The sequence below is a fragment of the Folsomia candida genome, unplaced genomic scaffold (genome assembly GCF_002217175.1).
Source record: "Folsomia candida strain VU population unplaced genomic scaffold, ASM221717v1 Fcan01_Sc017, whole genome shotgun sequence".
NCBI lineage: Eukaryota > Metazoa > Arthropoda > Collembola > Entomobryomorpha > Isotomidae > Folsomia > Folsomia candida.
The window spans coordinates 158,435-179,823 of record NW_019091209.1 but is presented as its reverse complement, the minus strand read 5'-3'; the positions used below and the strand labels follow the sequence as shown (position 1 = coordinate 179,823).

General features: G+C 37.2%; 1 protein-coding gene across 1 annotated transcript in view; it reads right to left on the bottom strand.

Annotated features, from left to right (window-relative positions):
- LOC110856902 (dopamine receptor 1) overlaps positions 1-21,389 on the bottom strand; it is a 108,700-nt gene that overhangs the window by 6,437 nt on the left and 80,874 nt on the right. Inside the window, exons 4-8 of the mRNA XM_035857479.1 lie at positions 7,833-8,077; positions 5,316-5,564; positions 3,343-3,519; positions 2,523-2,565; positions 1,677-1,765 (exon numbers count right to left, since the gene is read on the bottom strand). Coding sequence (XP_035713372.1) covers positions 1,677-1,765; positions 2,523-2,565; positions 3,343-3,519; positions 5,316-5,564; positions 7,833-8,077 — 803 coding nt within the window. The remainder of the gene's footprint in view (positions 1-1,676; positions 1,766-2,522; positions 2,566-3,342; positions 3,520-5,315; positions 5,565-7,832; positions 8,078-21,389) is intronic.

Genomic DNA, 21,389 nt, shown 5'->3' with positions numbered 1-21,389 from the left:
CCGGATTAAGAAGTCAAATGTCTCGTTATCACGCAAAACGAGCCGCTTCATACTTTCTCTCACCCACTTTCTCTCCTTTTCGTTCCTACCACCACCACGTACACAAATTCTAAATTTGAGCTACTTAACTCACTCCTCAGTCGCGTCTTCTTCAAATAATTCGCTCTCTCTCTCTATGTTTGAACAGTAAACTTTTCCTGGGAAGAATTCTGGACACATTTATTTAGCCCAAAGTAAAGTGAAAGTGAAAGTGCTGTTCGTTACGAGGAAATTCTGGCGCTTTTCTTCTTCTTCCTCTAATGAAGTGCCTAAACTTTACGTTTACCCGCCTTCGTGACAGGCACGGTGGAACGGGGGGTGGGGACAAAAGGGGGAGAAAAATATGTGGCTTTTCCTGTTAAACTTGTTTCCAAAAATTTTGCAAAAATTTTAAGGGAGATTTTATTAGAAATTTATTTAGAATTTAAAAAATTTATTAGTCATTTGATAAAAACTTTTTTTTCATGTGTGAAAGACTATTATGCAATTTATTCGCAAGCTAATTTTATCCTGTCAGCCGTTTTAAGCAATTTTATTTTCCTGGTTTTCAGAAATTTACAAAAAAATCATGGAAGTTGTTCGAAATGTATCAAAAAAGTGTTTTTTGTGAGGTTCTTATGTCAATTATTTGCAAACATTGAATCCATTTAATGTTTGCAATCTTACCAAACTCCTTGCTTTCTTGCATTTTTATTAGAATTACAGTTTTTCTAAAGTTTACCCAAATTTTGATGGGAAATCATGAAATTTTTACTGTTTTTATTTTGCTACATTATTTCGAAAATTATTTGGTAAATGATCTGTAAAAGATGTTGGCCTGAGTATGCAAAATTTATCAGACAGCATACTAATATTTATGCAATAAATTTGTCATTGTCCCCTTTCACCGTTCCGCAGCTCCATCAATGTCCAAATATTTGCCTCTCTGTCTGTGAAGGACTGAATGCTCGACCAGTTTCACTTTTCACACCAGTAAACAAACTTAAGGTGCTATACGATGACAAGCTGATTATGTGACATACATTTCTGTTTCACTTTACCCCATTAAACCTCTTTAAATGCAAATTTCTAAAATTGCATGAATTTCACGAGTTTTCAGATCAATCCAACTTTTCATACTTTTTTGTAAAGTATATTTTTGGTACTGTGTAACCTTGCAAAAAATTTCGAAAAAAATAGTCTATTTATTTGTTATTTTTTAAAATAAATGTTCCCCCAATTGAATAAACTATTTTTTAAATTAAAGCTATTGAATTTTTATTTTCTAGAAAATTTATCGTGAAAAAATTATAAATGAATTAATTTTTTTTTAAATTTAGAAATTTGCATTTAAACCCATTAAACAGGGGGTGGAAAGAGACTAAAAATCTATCCAACATTAAATACTCGTCCAATAACACCTTAATACTCAATTCCACAATCATCAATTTCTTTTCACTCTCACTAACAAATCTCCACTCCACCTCTTTTTCTCATCCAATCCATCATCCAATAGCACCTTAACGCAAAAAGTCAGCCTCTATTTAATTTATTTTGCATTTAAATGCACCCTCTTCCATCACACCACGTCCGTCCGTCCATCCAACAAATAATGAAGTCAAAGTCTTTAAAACTTTGTAAACCTGCTAAATACTCACCTTAAAAGCCAAGTCTGGAATGCACGTTTTGCAGAAGGCGTAGACTATGTTGGCGCAGAAAAAGGGCACCCAACACACCAAAAAGGTTCCTGAAAATGAATAAAAACATGTTATTTTCCTTAAAACTTTACACGTCAAATTTCAAAACTTTCCCATTTAGACAAGTTTTTTTTTGCATCCAAGTTGCAAAAATTTTGCACAAAATCTATTAACCGAGATAAGTCCGAAGCTACATTTTTCCAAATTTACGAAAAACTTTTCTCGTTACCTTTTTTCTAAAAAAACTAATTAAATTGTTGTCAATCTCCCAAAGTGTGTTCAACTAATTAAACATTAGTTACAAATAATTTGTTAAAATTTTGGTACTGGACACGAATTACGATCCGAATCAATAGCGATTTTAGAAAAAAAACTGTACGGAAATTTTATTACGTAATTAAAATTTCGAAATGCAGTGCGACCTTATTTCAAGTAATTGAACAGTACCGTATTTTACACAATAACATAAAACTAAAGAAGTATAAAAACCCAATGATTTTCCACTGTCATCATCACAGGGCGGATATTTATTTACAAAATAGTGACGAAATATTGATAAAAAAAATAAGAATTTAAAAATTTTGTAAAATTAGAAAACTTTTACTTTTTAATCCTCGATTTTTTTGAAAAAATATTTTGATTTTTGTGTGATCACACCGACAAAGTCTGACCGTCGGTCGGCATTAGATGAAAAAAATTAAAATAAATAGATACCCGCCCTGTGGTCCGTTACATTATATAACTCTTCATTATCTCCGTTGACTGTGGCAATGTCCAGGAGGACAAGTGTATTAAGGAGCAACTCACCCATGATGACCCCCACTGTCACGGCTGCTTTATGGTCAGAAACCTGTAAAACCCACATCAAATTTTGTCATCACCACAAAACATCTCGTCACCCGGGTTTTTTACGACGTAAAGTCTACGTAGGTGCCATTTCTTTACGGAAAATGGAATTTTTTCCTCTAAAAAGATCCCCTTATTTTGATACACTTTTCGTTTTTCTTATCAAAAAAGCTCCTCTAAATTTTTATCAGGTCTTATCATTTAAAAAAAGGCCTCTCAATTTTGTATCTGGGGTTTTTTAGTAGAAAAAAATGCTCATCTAAAATTTCTTATGCGGGTTTTCAATAGTCCACTAAATTGTTCTATCGATTTTTTTAAGAAAAGGCCTCAAAATTTGCTATCTGTTTTCATGACTTGAAAAACCTCTCCTAAACTGTTTATCAGTTTTCTTAATTAAAAATGACTCCTCTAAATTTTAACCATGTTCACAACGTTAAAAAAGCTCTCAAAATTTGTAATCCTGGTTTTTTATCTTAAAACAGTCCTCTAAGTTTTGTATTCATTGTTTTTCGAAAAAAAGGTTTCCAAATTTGTTATCCTGGTTTTCATTTCAAAATTCGTCTAATTTTTTTTAATAGTTTTCTGCTTAAAAAGGACCTCCAAATTTGTTATCTCAGTTTTTTACCCCCAACAAAAACCTCCCAACTTTTGGCCTTCTTCCTACCAAATTTCGGAAACCCCCACGCATCTAAACCTTTTTAACATGGGACACGTGGGACCCTTTTGCTTCTCAGAAATCGCACCCACTCCTCCCCCCCAAAAAAATGATAAAAAATCCCACCTGATACGACGAGTTAGCATGTGTCGGTGTTGTCCTGGCGGTCGCATCGCCGGCGCGAGGTGGCGGCCTCGTCACGGCTTTGATATTCTTGACGTGCTTCCTGGCATAGAGGTAGAGGCGGCAGTAGATGCCCACCATGATGAAGCACGGCAGGTAAAACGAGACGCAGGACGAGACCTAATTTTTCATTGAAAAAGATTAAGATTTATGAGCCTTGTTATAATTATTTCCGTAAAAAAGGGCCTAATTTTAAAATACAGACCATAGTCTTGTAAAATTATTCACTAATAATGGGGAAGCAAAACAAGTTTAACCCAGACTATTTTTTGATCATGTTAGTTTGAAGGATAAACTCTTTATAGAAACAACATTTAGTGTCAAATTTGCACAGATTTAGTAAGCTTTGGGTGCCGCGAAGACGCTTGGTTTTCCAGCGGAATCTATTCCTTAAGGCCGCAATTGGGAGTTTTTACTAAGTTGTGGCGCCCAAACCTTGCTAAATTTTCGCATCTGCGCAAATTTGACACTAAAAGGTGTTAATAAAGTCCGATCCCATTTTTCCTATAAAAAAGTGAAGGCTAGTATAAAAAAAACTACCCGTGATACTTACAAAAAATGTTCGACATATTTACCTTAGTATTTGGTCTTGTTACCATTTACTTTAACCATGCCCTCAACTCTTTGTTTAAGGCTCTGTGCTAATTTTTCCAATGTGTCTGTGGGAATCGAATTCCATACATCTTGAACTTTTTTTACTAGCTCTTCCCTCGTCCGGGGTTGTGGTTCTTTGTATACATTTTCCTTAAGTATGGACCACAGGTTCTCCAGGGGATTCAAATCTGGGCTGTTTCCGGGCCACACCCCCTTGCTCCAGACCGTTTAAACTTGCGTCTTGATGAGACTCAAACTCGCTTTTGCTGTATGGGCTGTAGCACCATCCTGCATGAAAACTATTTTTCTTTCATTCGGAAATATTTCCTTGTTCCCCATGCTATCGAAATAGATAGGTAATATTTTTTCCATATAATACTTTGCATTGACTGTTTGGCCTTTTGGTATGATATGTAGAGGAGTCACGCCACGTGCACAAAATCCACCCGCTACCATAACTTTAAGCCCGAATTTTGGGACTGCTCTTGATGGTACATCCGATTTGTTTTCTGTCCTGTAACGAACATTTTGTTGGTTCAATTTTGGATATAGCTCAATAATAGATTCGTCAGTCCAAAGGATGTGACTGCGCAATTCTTCACCAAGTCTATTTTCACTCAAATGGCCACTTTTCTGAAGGAGTTCTCCAAATTTCAGACGGTCATCGATATTTTTTTGTGACATGAGAGGTTTTTTGGTTAGTTTGTAAGCTGTGTGACCCCACCTCGTAGATTTCACAAATTTTTGCACGGTCACATAGTTAATTTGCTTCTTCTTCTCTTTATAGCGTTTTGAGTCATTTAACTCCCTTGCACAATTACGTAATGAACTACCGGTTTTCTTGTAAAGTCTGTTTTTAATCATTCTCTTTGTGGTAGGTGACACCTTTCTGGGTCGCCCGGGTCGCTTTTTGTCGTGGACAAAATTTTTGTTCTTCCATTTCCAAACAGTTCTGCGGCTGCAGCCCAATTTTTGCACAATTTCTGCAGGTTTAAACCCCTGCTGATGCAATGTTTGTATCTTAACTCTAAGATGCTCATGACTTACACGTTTAGTTGTTCCTCCCATGGTAAAAATTTGAAATAAATAACTTCACTGGTTCAAAAGTTCCAGCTGAATTTGTAACAACCGCGCTCCAAAAAATTCATGGGATCGGACTTTATTAACACCCTTTAGATGTTGTTTTTATAAAGAGTTTATCTTTCAAAACAGCATGGTCAAAAAATAATCTGGGTTGAACATGGTTTGCGTTCCCTTTGTAGGATAAATATTAATAGAAAAATAAACAAAATGAAAAAATTATTCTTTTCAAAATTAATTACCACGGCGTAGGTCGGGCTCAGATCGAGCGCACACGTGGGCAGGGCGAGTGGGTCCTTGGGCATCTCCAGTTCGTCCGCTCTGTGCAAATCAAGTGAAATGGGGACGAAGGAAATCAGCGCGGCGAGAATCCAGACGACGGCAATGACACCCAAAATGCTCCTCTTGTTCACCCAACGCCCGTAGCGGAGGGGGTCCTTGATATGCACGTAGCGATCCAACGAAATCGCTGCCAGGTTCAGGATGGATGCCTGTGGGGAAAGTGAAAATAGAAATTCGAGGCACACAAATTGCGAGGCACGATAACCTGAAGAAATTGCGAAATATTTTTTTTTGCAAAAAATTACATGGGACAAGCCGATTCGCAAACTTTATCCGGGAAGTACGATTTTCACGATGACCAGAGAAAATCGTGAATTTTGTTCAAAAAACAAAAGCAAATTACGAATTTTTTAAAACATTTCATGGAAAAAGCTTGTCCGCAAATATATCTGGGAAGTGAACTCAAACAAATTTTACGATCGAGCAAATTGCGATTTCTTTTGCAAAAAAATGATCATAGGAAAGGCTGATTCGCAAATTTATCGGGAAAGTGAAAGCGAAAGTTAGTTTATCTCTTCAATTCTCTGTACAAATTTTTGCACAGTTTGTCCCGTATTCACGACAAACCCGACAAGGTTTGCGAAAATTTGTATATATTTATTTGCGAAAATTTGAATGCTAAAAGTTTGCTATATTTTGTCATAAATTAACTCAGGAAATGAGTTAAACATATTTGTTTAAGGTTATTTCACAAACTATTTTGAAACACTTCTGCATCTATTTATGGGAATTTCACAATCATAAAAATATCAAATATTTTATGTTTGTTTATTTTAAGAGTAAAAAAATGCATGGAAACTTTCATTTTTCCGTTACTACTAAATTGCATAGCATATTACTCCTCGTGTGAAAACTGCACAATTTTTATGTCCCCTGAATAATAAATCCTACACAGAATTTATCTCCAGCACGTGAAATGTACTTTCTCCAGCTTATTTTCACCCGAAACATGGCGAATTACGAGGCTGCATTGTGAAGATAAATGGGCCAATTTTCGCCCCATTTTCACTCGCCAAAGTGCACTTTCACTATGCATTTACTAGATTCAATGATACCAAAAGATGCAAAAAACCGCATGCGACCCTCACCGAAAGTTGCAGTGGGATGGAGCAGTGGCCGCGGAAGGTGTGTGGTGGGACATCGGGGGACATTAACATTGTCGGATAGGGAAAGGAGGGGTTTGTATAAGATGGGGAGATGATGCGGACACCGAACAACCGTGATGACATTGTCCCCCTGTCCCCTTAAGCTTCCGCGGCCACTGTACACGTTATTGAGCTGTGGTACCGACTTTCAGTGCCCGCGGAAGGTGTGGGGACAGAGGAGGGCATTGCCATTGTAGATTAGAGAGGGCCGGGTTTATATAAGATGGGGAGATGATACGGACATCGAACAACCGTGGGGACATTGTCCCCCTGACCCCTTACCCTTCCGCGGCCACTGGGAATGACCAAAAAATATGGAACTTGGGAGGCCTTTTCGACCATCACATGCACTCTTAGAAATCCAGTATTAGAATAATCCTACTTTTTAACTGACAGATCTTCCCCAACTTTTAATTTTTTTTAAATAATCCAAAATTTTGGGTTGATTATTTCCACCAAAAAATTTCTATCGTAATATTTCCTAAAGTGAAAGCACGTTTTGAAATTTTCGGTTTCTTATTCAACCCGACGTGCCCTTTTTTGTACGTTTTGTTATCCTTGAATCCAGTAAATGCACATGGTGAAAGTGCACTTTTCCGAGTAAAAATGTGGCAAAAAAGTGAAAATTGGCCCATTTATCTTCACACTGCAGCCTCGTAATTCTACGAGAATATAATCTCGAGACAAATATATCATGTACATTTAATTTTATGACATAAATTCGTGTCTCGGTAAAGGTCACGTGTGAGCAGTATTTAGTTTCTGCTACATTTCTTGCGGCCACAAAGGAATGAATATAAGAAATGGGATGTGCAAGAAATTGCACGAAATAGCTTGTAGCCTTGTAGCCGCGCCATTCCTTGCAAGTGGTCCCTTCCTCTCGAAACCATACCTGTTCACATTCATTCATTCGACGGCAGTGAATTAAAATGAATTTGCTGTCACTTGAACGAAAGTGAGGGATTCGTCATTTCCAATGAATGAAAGAATTTTTCACTTCTTTAATTTTTCACCAAATGCTTAATACATGGGACGAAATAGCAAATGAAGTCGAATGAAGTGAAATTAAATAAATTTGGACGAAAATGACTCAATGTGAATGAAAATCTTCAGTCAGAAATCGGGATGACTGACTTTTGAATGAAAATTGAATTCTTGAACAGGTACATACATATGCTCGAAACCCTGCACTTACACTTTCTTTCTATATTTTGTCATTGTTAAATCAAGCAAATAAAAAAACAATAAAAAAAATTGTTTGAATCTTCTTACCGTTGAGCACATAACGTCAAAAGCAATCCACGTGTCGCAAAACTGTTCTCCAAAGACCCAGTAACCCAGCAGGTCATTCACCCCGGCGAAAGTCATGACCAAACAGGCCACGAACATGTCCGCGATCGCCAAAGAGACGATGAAGAGGTTCCCAATGCGGCGCAGAGAGCGCTCCGTCGCCACAGCGATGCACACCAGCGCGTTTCCCACGATCGACGCCATGATCATGAAGGAGAGGAAGATGCCTAAAACACAAAATGGACAATAATTAGGCTCAAATTGTTAACAAAATTTTGAAATAAACTTGAACCAATTTTTTTTAAATAGTTTTTAATATCGAAGCAATTCACGCAGTCCTTGGTAACTTTGTAAAATCCGTAAATTGCGTTCCACAATTTGATAAACTTTTGCAAAATAAAAGGATCTTAGTAATTTTTCACAAATTTTATAAGCTTATTTTCCTTCGAAATATTTGACTTTCTCCGACTTTGTGCCACCTACTTAATCCATAATAATGTAAAATTCCGAAAATTATCATACAGTGTGTGACAAAATCATAAACATGGTTTATTATGTGACACTCGGTAACACTTTTTCCCACTTTGTGTCACTTTCCCCACAAAAATACCTCCTAAATCGTAACAAAAACCTCTCCCTACTCCTCCACGTCGTTTCATCCACTCCATTTTTGTTCCCGGGGGTAACATGCGACAAAAAGCACTATTCAAATACTGCCCACTCCACTCCACCTCCACCTCGATTTCCATGTATGTCCGGGTAGTAGTGAAACATAATGGGAAACGCAGTGAAGCCGACAGCAGCCAGGGCATTTCATTTCCCCAGCAACCACTTTCGCATTGCCAAATCACTTCATCATCTCCCAATTTACATGCAAAACCAGATTCGAGCCCTATGTCGTGTCGTGTGTGAGGAGCACTTGGCGGTCGGGTGGAGCAGCTCCTTGTTTACTTTTCGATCCCATGTCAACGATCATCTTCACGAGGGGAGGATTGTTATTATGCCAGAAAGCTTATGCCGAGTATGACGACCCAGAACCAGAAAAGCCAACAGGGCGCGGGCAACCACGGGGACTTTCTGAGGGAAAATAATTCACTTACAATAGGGATCTCTCAGCGAATGCTCTCCGATTTTGAGCAAATAAGTGCGAATCGATAGCAAATTTGATTAGTGTGATATTTGCGAAAGACACAATCCCCCAATGGGCACGTTTGCCAGAGATATTTTCATCCGAAGAGGAGAAAACGCGCCACAAAGTCGACAAATTTTTTACTTTCTAAATTTACTGCGCGTTTTCTCCTCTTTGGATGCAAATATCTCGGCCAAACGTGCCCATTCGGAGATCGCGTCTTTCGCAAATTTCATCCTACTCAAATTTGTCATAGATTAACTATAATTTGCCAAAAATCGGAGAGCAACAACTGGGAGACCTCCCTTGTAAGTAAATTTGTCTTCAAATTTACTAATTTAGCTAAAAAAATAGGAATCAACGTCAGATCTACCGCATTTCTAAAACATCTCACAATCCACGTGGTGAAAGCTCAATAACCCCCTAAATTTGGGATTTTTAAACCTACTCTAATTTCCATAAGGGACAATAATTAATAGACTAACGAGGGAACCTCTTATAGTGCCCGGAGCTCCCAGCATAACCACTATGTACATTCGACGTAGATTTTAATACTAGTCCGAGGATGTGACAAAATTTCCGTGTCAAAATGACATTTCGTCAAGTGGTGACGACTTTAGTGACGCGCCGAACGGTCACTTTCGCCCATGCTTTCAAAAGAGGAACGCTTTTCACCACTCGCTCCTCACCTCGTCTGTCGCAACGAACCTCACAGGAATGGGAGGAAGAAGATGTCGACGGTGTAAATTTTACCTATCAAGAGATGGTGAATATTCTTAACTTCTACAATCGTGCCAAAAAAAATAAATTAGAAAAGACAAGGCGTAGGTACAGTAAAGTTCGTGATTATAAATCCATCCATCGTATGCGAAATTATGTCGAAAAAATGGGTTGAGATTTAAGTGAGATGAGTGACGAGCGAGTGGTGGAAAGCGTTCCTCTTTTGAAAGCATGGGCGAAAGTGACCGTTCGGCGCGTCACTAAAGTCGTCACCACTTGACGAAATGTCATTTTGACACGGAAATTTTGTCACATCATCGGACTAGTATTAAAATCTACGTCGAATGTACATAGTGGTTATGCTGGGAGCTCCGGGCACTATAAGAGGTTCCCTCGTAAGAAGTAACAATATTTCGCAATATTATCGTCCCCACCAACCTAGTTCCGCCGCCACTGTCACTACCACTACCTTTCGAGCATAACTTTCACCCAGCCGCCCTCCGGCACTTAAATAATACCACGAATTACTCACTTTTCCATGCAAACAGAGCTTAATGTATGTTTTCCCCACTCTAAATTACTCCTCGAAACAGAGAGGCTCGAGACACACGTATTTTTTCTATTGATTCTTCGTCTCTTTCTCCTCCCAAAGAGAAAGTCAATCTCGAGATGTATGTATCCATTAAGGAATTGATAACAAGACGACCAAGAAAAAGGAACCATCTTGTTGAATAAATACGATAAAAAAATCAACATTTTTTCAACAGCAGTGCAAACATTATGTTCACATCGTACTTAACAATTGTCCTCACGATATTACACAAAACTCTACTTGAGAAAGATTGTCAGGGGCGGTGGAACGTAGTTTGGGGACAGTGGAAAAATATGTGGGATTGTGCAATTCAGGGTATTCCGACCCAGGGTTTTATTGGGTTGGGTTTTTTAGGTTTTAATGGGTTTTAATGGGTTGTTAACGAATAAAACCCATTGGGTTTTACCATGTTAAATGGGTTTTATTTGGGTTTTAATGGGTTTTATTCGGGTTTTAATGGGTTTTAACTGTGTTTCAGCTTAAAACTATATTCTAAAAGCTGAAAACAGCTGTCGTACGTTAGACGAAGTTGTTTCATGGCAGCTAAGCAGTTTATTTGATTAATACTGTAAGTTTTAAAAACCAGGAATAAATGAGCGAGTGCCATTACAAGTTTCAAGTGACAAAAATATTTAAAAATAATAATTTCGGAACGAGGTATGTTTAAGTGAGCATACATAATTTAATTACATTTAATTTACATTTTGCTGTCATAATTAATACTTTTTTCCCGAATACTTCTTCTCATCTCAGCGAATAAATTAAACAAAATACTGTAGTATTTTTTTAATTTATAAAGTTTTTTAAAATGTTTCAAGGCGATCTTAATTATCACCTCTGGAAAAATCGAGTACTTATGGACAACGAAGTACCTTATTATGAGCAAAAGAAGTGTGTCTGTAAAAAGCACTTATTATATTCTCAATACATACGTACTTTCATTGTTCATAAGTACTCGATTTTTTCCAGAATTGATAATACACGTTAAGATCGCATTGAAATATTAAATTTTAAAAACTTTTAAACAACTTGGATTTCATTATGATGAGAGGAAGTATTCGAGAAAAAGGTAATATATATTCTCATAAAGTATTAAACTATGATCAGTTAAACAGGACTATTTCGAAACGGATACAAATTCTAACATGGACAAGTAGGATTTGCATATTAATTGAAATTGGATTGCAATAGTAGTGAAAATTTTTGTTCAATGTATTACTTATGTAAAACCTAATAAAACCCATAAAACCCATTAAAACCCAAAAAACCCATTAAAACCCATTAAAACCCCTGGGTCGTTACTTTTTGATTAAAACCCTGGGTTTTTCCGAACCCTGGTACAATTTGATTAAACTCTTACTTAGCAGAGACTGGAAAAATACTTGGTCAAAATGGACACCATTTTGAGCTCAGTACTATTCCCAGGGTTTGGATTTTCAGGGGTGTTACACCCACAAAAAGGCGTGAATCTACGTGGAGAAAGTCTTTCGAAAATACGTGTTTTGTTAAGAAATTAGCTTTCTGTCGAAATACGGAATTTTTTAAATCTCGCGAAAACAATGCGGCAATTCACGCAATCACCAGGTATAATTCGTAAAATTTGTGCGTTTTGTACCATAATTTACAAACTTTACAAAATAAAGATCCCTGATCAGAGCAAGTTTACAAAATTTTGCAAAGGTTTGTGAATTGTCTCATTAACTTCTAATTTCTTAAAAACCATTTCTAAAATTAAATTTCCCAAAATATAATCAAAATTTTCTAAATCATAAAAATGAGTGCAAATAATAAAGTCAATTTCTACTTACATTTTCTACTAAACCCCTTCATATTCCATGCAATATTTTGCCCACCCCTGCCAATTTTTCGCATGTCCCCATCTCTCTCTCCGCGTCCCTTGGCCTCATACGTACATATTACACAAGCCCATTAACAATTGTCCCGATATTACGCAAAAAAGAACCATTTTCTCCACCACTCTCCGAAATAATGTGGTATTTACCGACTCGATTTATTTGTGTATTTAGCTTCCTTTCTTCTTCTTCTACTACTTTCTCTTCTTCTTCTTCTTGTTTAAGGAAATGATAAATCAATGAAATTCGGTATAAGTAAGTCTTATACAAGAAAAGTTAAATTTAATCCGCTCGTCACAAGAAACGAAACGCGATATGAAAACAGAGACAAGTTTTTCGGGTGAAAGTAAGTAACCACTTGGAAGAAATAACGGGAAGAAAGTGGTTTCTTGAAGCTATTTTGATCTTCAAGAAATGTCAAAGGGCGCCCCGGCGCTGTAAATACTTAATACAGCGCGTCGCTAGATGGCGCATATTCCGTGCACTTTCTCTCAGTTCCTTGCACCTCGCATTTCTTGCGTTTTGTTTCCTTTCCACTATACAAAAATATAGCAAACCTGCAAGAAACGTAACACTGAATGCAAGAAATAATTGGGAGAAAGTGGTAATTATTTGAAGCTGCAAGAAATGCAGGGCGCAAGAAATTCAAACCCGCCGCTGTAAATATTTCATACTGCATGTCGCTAGATGGCGCATATTTCTGACACTCCCCTGCAATTTATTGTAGTTTTTTGCACCTCGGATATCCTGTTTTTCTTGATTTGCAAGAAATCTCCTAAACCCCACAAGAAATGGGTTTTTGCAGCTATTTTTACCCTGCAAGAATGCAACGCGCAAAGAAATTCCTTCCCGCCGCTATAAATACCTCATACGACGGGTGGCCAGATGGCGCAGTTTCTAGCACCTCGTATCTCTTGCGATGTTTGTTTTGCATATCAAGAAACCCGTAAGAAACACTGAAATCAATGAAATTCTGTAAGCGTCTTTACACGAAAAGTTAAATTTAATCCGCTCGTAGGAAGAAACGAAACGCGATATGAAAACAGAACGAGACAAGACCCGATTTTGAGAAACTTGGTGTGTCAGTCAATCACATTGAAAACGTGGCTTAAAATATTGCATCAAACTTTCTCCTGGACTTTCACCATCTGACGGGACATTGTCCTGGGAAAAGTTTCTTATCGTTGACACCTTAAAAAATCCTGTTGCCCTTTCGAAATATAAATGCAGCCAAGATTCAAAATTATTTAATTACCATACTAAATCCAGGGTAAAGTTAATTTGTTAAACGTAAAGTTTACTCTGGATTTCTTATATTTAGTTTCACTAATTTGGATTTTAGACTGGATTTACTGTTGAAAATAGTGGTGGTTTTTAAGAGTGCAGGGTGGTTTAAATGTCACGCTACAAAGGACAAATTTGCAAAGGGAAAAGCTCCTAAATCTCCATTAGTTACGGGTTTGGGATTGAGGTTTTTATTAATTTTTATTAAACCTGATGGATGTATGTATGTATTATGTGAGGAGGATTCCTACCCATAGGGGTAGACATCCAGCTGCGCAGGTCACCAGTTGGACCTATTGCAGACACCTCAATGCACTCGCATGCGATTATTGTGTCGGAGCCTCTCTCGATTCCCCAGCTACAAAGCTGGCGGAAAACCTGATGGAACACTTATGACAAAATTCTTAAAATGTTGAATTTCGGAGACAAAATTTAGGTAATTAATGGAAATTTACGTATTTTTCCAATTGAAAATGATCAGAATTTGGGGCAGAATCCGAACATCAGGCTCGTCTTCATCTAAAATGTATAGGATTATTACAGAAATTTGTTTCATTTTCCCAAATAATCAGTCAGAAATTTCAAAAATTATATATAAAATGATATAATTTTCCAAGGACTGCTTTCTCTCAGGCTCAATTTCATCATCTGTCAAACATGGGGACAATGTTCCCCTGGAAATATTGAATTTTCCTATGTTGTTTCCAAAAAGCTCCCAGTTCCCAATGCCAACGTCCCTGCTTAATACCAAATATTTATAATCTGTTTACCTTCACCGTTCAATAATTCATTAATTTTGCAATGAATGAATGACGAAGTAGACAAACAAAGCAACACAGACGGCTTTCACCAAGCGACTAAATACTGCGGCTGACTGGCTGACTGTTTTATTTCGGGAGGAATGAGACTGCCCGATTTCAAATTAAGTTGGCCCCCTGAACTTTTATCCGATCCAATCCAGGCTTCATTTTGGTGAACAAAGAGCGACTAATTGCATCAGAATGGGTTTGGACTTAATCTCGAATTTGCACTTTGCCCAGGCGATGAAAGTCAAATAGAAGAGAGAGAGTGTCTACTTTACTACGTAGTTCGGTGGAGAAAGCAGAAAAAAACTCGACTTGTGCATAGCCCGAGCCAGACAATTTTCCCATATAATTTCTTTAAAAAACAAGGATTTTCTGCTTCCCGTAATTTTTCTGGGCTTAATTTCAATTTTTTTTAAATTACATAATTCTGTTAAATGAACAAAGTCAACTATTATTTTGTAAAACAATTCCTTAAATTTTTCTAAATTAAATTTTCGTTTCTTCTACCATGTAAACAAACTCTGCCAGATAACCTCTCAGTTTTCCCACTAGTTTTTTTCATGCCACGTGGGTAGAACTTCAGTTGTCTTTGCCTTAGTCTTAATTATGCTACATAAAATTAAATTTCCCCATTTCTTGCATTCGACTGTGACAAACTGCAAGAAATATGCGCCACCTAGCGGCTCACCCTTCGTGCTACAATTAAATTGCAAGGATTATCCGCAAGATGGCGCCTATTTCTTGCATTTGTTTCACTTCTATACGAACTTACACATAAACAAAATATTTCTTGCACCTATTTCTTCAAATTACAATTCATAAACCCAAGAGACAGACTGACATTCACCGCATCTCCATCAGACCTACTTTCTCTCCTTAAACCTTACGAGGACACCCCACCTTCTCTCCTTCACAAAAAATACTTTCTCTTCTCCCCCTTTTCTATCCCACACCCGCTGCAGAATTAATTAGGATTAGATGAAAACGGAGTGATTTGCAGACACGAAAGAAGAACCCGGTCAATCCAAAGAGAGAGAGAGAGAAAGTGAGAGAGTGAGAGCGAGGGATTAGCATGAAGAATGTGTAATAGGAGGATTACGAGATCGTCCTTCTCCTCGATGAAAAGAAGCAAATGCAAACTTTCCAACTTAACCGGGTTCCAATTGTGAGGAAAGAAATGACAAAACTTTGTCAAAAGCGGACTTCACTTCACTTCAAACTCGAAAACACCACCCTCTTCAATAGACAGACAGACAGCTCGGATCCTCTGCCCTTCACACCCACCAAAGAAGAAGAATGTGGGGCCAGAGACAAAAACAATGAGATGCGACACCTCGAGGACTTCAAAGATTTCAAGGAGTTGGAGGTGAGCCGATGTCGAAATTTTGAGATTGCACAATTCTACGTGCTTTCACTTTGCGAAATTGGGTAAAAGTCAATCCTAAAATTGTGACTGTTTCGTAAAACAAAGTAATTTAGGACATTTAGCTTTTGTCAGTGTTAAGTAGCTTGTATAATATTTCATATGACTCTTTCCATGCAATTGTATTGTAACTAAAACTCATATCCTACTATGTAAATGCTCAAGGTCATTCCACTCAAACAGCTACTTATTCTTCCGTATTCTCAACTACTTACTCACTCTCAGTCAGTCACCCATTTGAACCACTTCTTCTTCTTGCTATCCTAAATTCAAAGTCATTTTTAAATAGAAACTAAATTCCCAAATTGTAAACTAAGTAATAATTTCTGACAATTAAAACCTTTATGACTGCTCAATTCAAATTAAATCTTCTGTGCTCGTTTTAAATACACTTATTCGACATCACCAAATTCAAGAAACAAAATTCAACACATTTCATAAGCCACAAACTAACAGTCAGGTTGAAATGTATTTTTGTAGGTGTGCCGATGTCGAAATTTTAAGATGCCACAGTTCTCGTGGATACGTGCTTTCACTTTGGGAAATTGAGATCTTTTTGGTAAAAGTCAACCGAAAATTGGGATTATTTCACGAAATAAATTAACCATAATTCCTAAAAAAAGAAAGGTTGATAGTTTTCTTGAGCTTTGGTGTAAAAAGAAAATTGGGATTTGGTAGACTTTCATCTAGATTAACGTTTGAACGGGGGAGAATTTCAGGTTTTTTTCAGTTTTGAAATAATTCAAAATTTATAAGGTGGTTTTTTAACCAGAAAAAATTCGAGGGTGATACAAGCACGTGTTAATCAAGTATTGGAGGACACGCTGCAATGCAGGAAATTGGATGCATAAAAAGAACAATTGCACTTTTCTACGCCTCTGGTCTTCACATTTTAGCAAAAACAGTCACGTGGTCCTACCCAAAAATGTGGGACGAGCTTGTCACCATTGACAAGATAAGGTCCTAAAAATCAAACGTCTCTATCTCTCTCTGACTAAACTCTCCATTTAAGGATCGCATTCCTCCATATTTTCCAAATTCTCACCAAACTTGGAAACAACTTTCTCCACTCGGCCGACTTTCTGTCTCGCAACTTTCTCCTCCAAGTGAAAAATACTTCTTGATAGTGTACACACTTCGCAGATTGGCTGCCTCTTCATCCGTCCTCTGGCAGGGTTTGGAAAATAACGTCCGAATGTGATTTACTGCGATTTCTGTGAAATATGTGATTTGTGGGGTTTCTGTGATTTATTAGGAAAATGGGACAACTTTATTTAGTGTGCATGCTAGATTCAGACCAGTTTAATATACTGATTTGGCACAAACTTCCGAGTATTTTAACACTTTCGCAGTTGTTAAAATCGCATTTTGATGTGATTTTCTGTGATTATGCTGCAAAATGGAACAATGGACCTTTTTTTGGACCAACTTTCACCTTTAACATACAAATCTCATGCAAACTGCGACTTTGTTTTAAATCGGGGCAGGACGAATAGAAAAATGGTCAGAATTTCGGGCTGAATCCAATTATCAACTTGGTTTCGTCCTAAAATGTGTTTTGACGAATTGACGAAAAAATCAAAGGGTGTGAAAATCACAGAAATCACAAATTATGTTTAGATCAGTGTGTAATTTTAAACAATTTCACATGTTTCGCTTTTCCGAAAAAATATCACAGAAATCGCAATTAGCTAATAAGTGTGAAAATCACACCGAGTGGGTGTTTCACTTTCCCCCAGAAATATCACAATTGGCGAACAATCATGAAAATCACATAAATCACACCACGTGCTTATCACACTTCACCAAAACCCTAATCCTTCTCCTCCACCACTTGCTACACGACCACCACCACCACGGAAACTTATTAACAAGACGGCTTCTTTCTCCCCGCATAAAAACTTCTCTTTTCCTTCCACGACCACGACCAACCACTTTGAAAACAAATTTCCTAAACACTTACTTTCCTCCGCACATTTACGGAAGAAACGAACCAATTAATGAGCAAGGAAGAAGCACAAGATAAGTATGATTTTCAATCAAATTTCAATGAAAGTCAAGCATTTATTCCGAGAACACGATTCTCGAATATTTTCATAAATTCCATCTTATAGATTTCTTCCTTGATTATTGACTCCTCACTTCACTTTACTTCACTTTGGCCTCAGAATAAGTAAAGTTGTCGGAAATCTACGCATTCCAAAGTGATCGTAAGAATTCAAGGAAGGAATTGTGTGGTTTCGTTTATGTAATAAAGTGATAAACAGATGTAGGAAAGGAGCGGAAGTGAAAATTTCTGGGTGAAAGTTAAATTTAAAAACATGACTAATAGGATTGAGCATTAAGGTGCTACACGACGACGATTTGACATGGCATAGATTTTTAATCTCACTCTACCCCAATTCAATATATCTACATGTAAATTTTTAAAGTGGCATTAATTAGTCAATGAATTATGAATATCAATTACCACGTGCTAATAGTACACTCTCAATAATTTTTTGACGATATTGTTACCGGCGGAGGTACTATGCAATTCTACCGCTCGGGTAATAATTTATCACCGAAGAGTAGCATATATACAGAGGCTAAATCCTGCACGACCCCCAAATGTCAACACTCAGTTAATAAAAATATTACCGATGCCGGAGGCAATTTCTTACCCTCAGAAGATAATTTGTTACTATATTGTTACCACGCGGTAGGGTTGCATAGTATCTCCGCCGGTAACAATTTTGTCAAAAAATTATTGAGAGTGTACAAGGTCCCTTGTTTAGGACGATATTACTTATTTCCCGTCCACGGAACTTACACAATTTGGACAGACGGACAGAACATTACTCTCCAAACATAAAACAGCCACTCACTCACCACCCAGATAAGGTTAACAGTCAAACCGATGTATGTTTGTGCAATACGTAGATTATTATTCTTCTACATAACGCTCGAGATTAATAAAGTTTTCGTAACGCTCAAAAAAAAAGTGGAGGTGGAAATTTTGCATCCAATATTATTTAATAAAGGAGCAGCCTGTTGGCATCAGGGTTTATGAAACTGGGACAATCACACGTTATGATTTCTGTGTGACTTTCACAAGTGAGATTTCTCCCACAATGCAATTTCTGTGATATTACTTTGCGTCATAATCACAGAAATCCCATATTTCACAAATCTTAAATCAAATCACATTTTTTCTTAATATTTCAGATGCAGTGCAAGAAATAACGGGGAGAAAGTGGTTTCTTGCAGGTAAATATTTCGACCTGCAAGAAATGCAAAGCTAAAGAATCACTATCAATATTTCATCCTGCACGTGACAACATGAAGCATTTTTATCACACTTTCATGCACCTCACATTTATTCCTTTCTACTGCAAAAAAACCGCAAGAAACTGCCAAACCCTGCTGTTTTTCATAGATATTGCACATTACATCTGGTGGCTGACACACCTGTCGTGGAAAACGAGGAGGAGGAAGAAGAAGATGATCAAACCGGATTTAAGATGCATTAGAGCAACTTGGTGCCCGTCGTCGTCTCGTCTCGTGGAGTGATACCCACTTTCTCTCCTCGCCTCCCAAGTAAATTAAAAGCCGACTTTCTCTCTCTCTCTCTCGACTACAAACAATTACTTCCAAGTCACGAATTGGGAAGACAAGGTTGATCCGATGGAGTTGATTGCAGAATAATGAGCGTTCAAAGCAACTCTGTCAGCAAGGAGGGAACAGAGGTCGGCAGGGAGGAGGGAGTTGTTTTGATGACCTTGGGTTTTTCGGGGATCGATTAAAAGTATAAAATTTTGGATTTTGCTGGATTTTATAAAGATTTTAGAATTGGGTGCGATTTTGTTTTTTGGGAGACGGATTTTTGGTTTTTTAATAAAAAAAACCGGTCCACTAATTTTTTTTATTATAGATTTTGCCGACGAAAAACAGGAATCTGAATTGTTTTCATGGATTTTCATTTTTTTTTAATTCTTAAATTTCATTTTTCTAAATTCAAAACCTTTAAATATATTTAAAGGTTTTGAATTTTTTTAAAGGTTTCCTAAAAACCTGTCATTTCCATTTTTCTTTTGGATTTTCCTTGAAAACCCAGTCATCTGAATTTTTCCTTAAAAAAGATCCCCCAAATTTGTGTATGTTTTTCTATAAAAAACAAGTTCGTCCATTTTTTTCTTCGCGATTTTGCCCCTAATAGACGTCACAAAATGTTTTGTATGGAATTTTTCGCGTTTTTTATGCATTTTTAAAGGAAAATCTAATTCTGCTTTACGTTCCGATTTCCCCCACGTGGCGCAATCTCCCCTTAAATCCAAATCCCACCTTTATCTCCACACCCCCTTTACCCGCCGACCCATGCCCCCACCATACCTCCAACTTTCACCCATCTATCCTCCTAACCCACCCAGAATACGTAAACCCTTACTCTCCCAATACTTCCCTACCCTTCAATCCTATCCATTTGTTGCAATTTTTTATTTCGCAATTTCATTTCATTTCACTCTCAACCTTTATCAACAACAAATCAACAACAAGTCTGGGATATAATTAAACCGAGGAAATCTTCTTGCTCATTGACAGAGCCGAGTTTGGGGGCTGCACGTGGCATAAATTTCAATCTTGGATGACTTTCTCCCCATCCATCGAGTGAATTACTAATCCTCCTCTCCAGCAATAAATTTTGCCAACACGGCGGAATGGAAATGAGCAGAGAGAGAGAAAAGCAATATTCCAAAATAATTGAATACCTACCTACCCACCTCCCTCCATCCCGCTTTCTCTCAACAACTCGGCAAGAAATAATCCCATCCTGACGATTTCTCGGCGTCATCAGCATTCTCGTAAACTAACTAACAGCAAATTGGCGATGTCATCATTAGTAGCATGATCGGAATCCGTCCCCCCCCCACTTCCCCCACAAAATACAAATATTTGTTGTAATTTGTACAACTTGAACTTGTATCTTTCTCGACAGATGGATGATTGTAATTGTTCCCCATTCCCCCCCCCCCAAAAAAAATACTATATTTGTACAACTTTCACTTGTATCATCCTTGACAGATGGATGTCATAAAAAACGCGGAACATAGATATATGAAAAAACAAAAATAAGGTTGACTTGAATACAACCCTCTGAATTTTTAAGGGTCCAATTTCTTTACAACGTTGAAATGTTTACAAATATATATTTTTGGAAAAATTTGGCTTATTTCTAAAATGATAATGGAAATCTTTATCTGAAAACCTAGTTTGACCGTCGGTCGTCATCAAATGGAAAATTTGACAATAAATACATGTCGGACATCCGGTCATAAAATTTCTCAATGACTTCCGGTCATCATTAAACGCACTAATGTATTATACTCCTTACACTAGCTGCAGATTTGTGATAGAATCCCAAACTAAAATTTGTTGCACTCTAAATAAAAATAACTAAAATTTACCCAAGGTAAAAAATCGGATGACACTACAATTGTGCAAAATTTTGCACAATGTAGAATAAAATTTTGCAGTGTTGGATAAATTTTGCACAATTTTTGTCTCATCCTCTTCTTTTTTACTTAACCTTGGGTAAATTTTACTTATTTTTATTTAAAGTGTGCTTTCGCTTGTAGATACACATCAAACAATGTTCCCTTGACGGATGGGTGTCACCCACGTGACAAGTATTATACAAAATTCGGATTGAATTTGTTCCAGGGTGCGACTTAAATAAAAAAAGGTGGAGATTG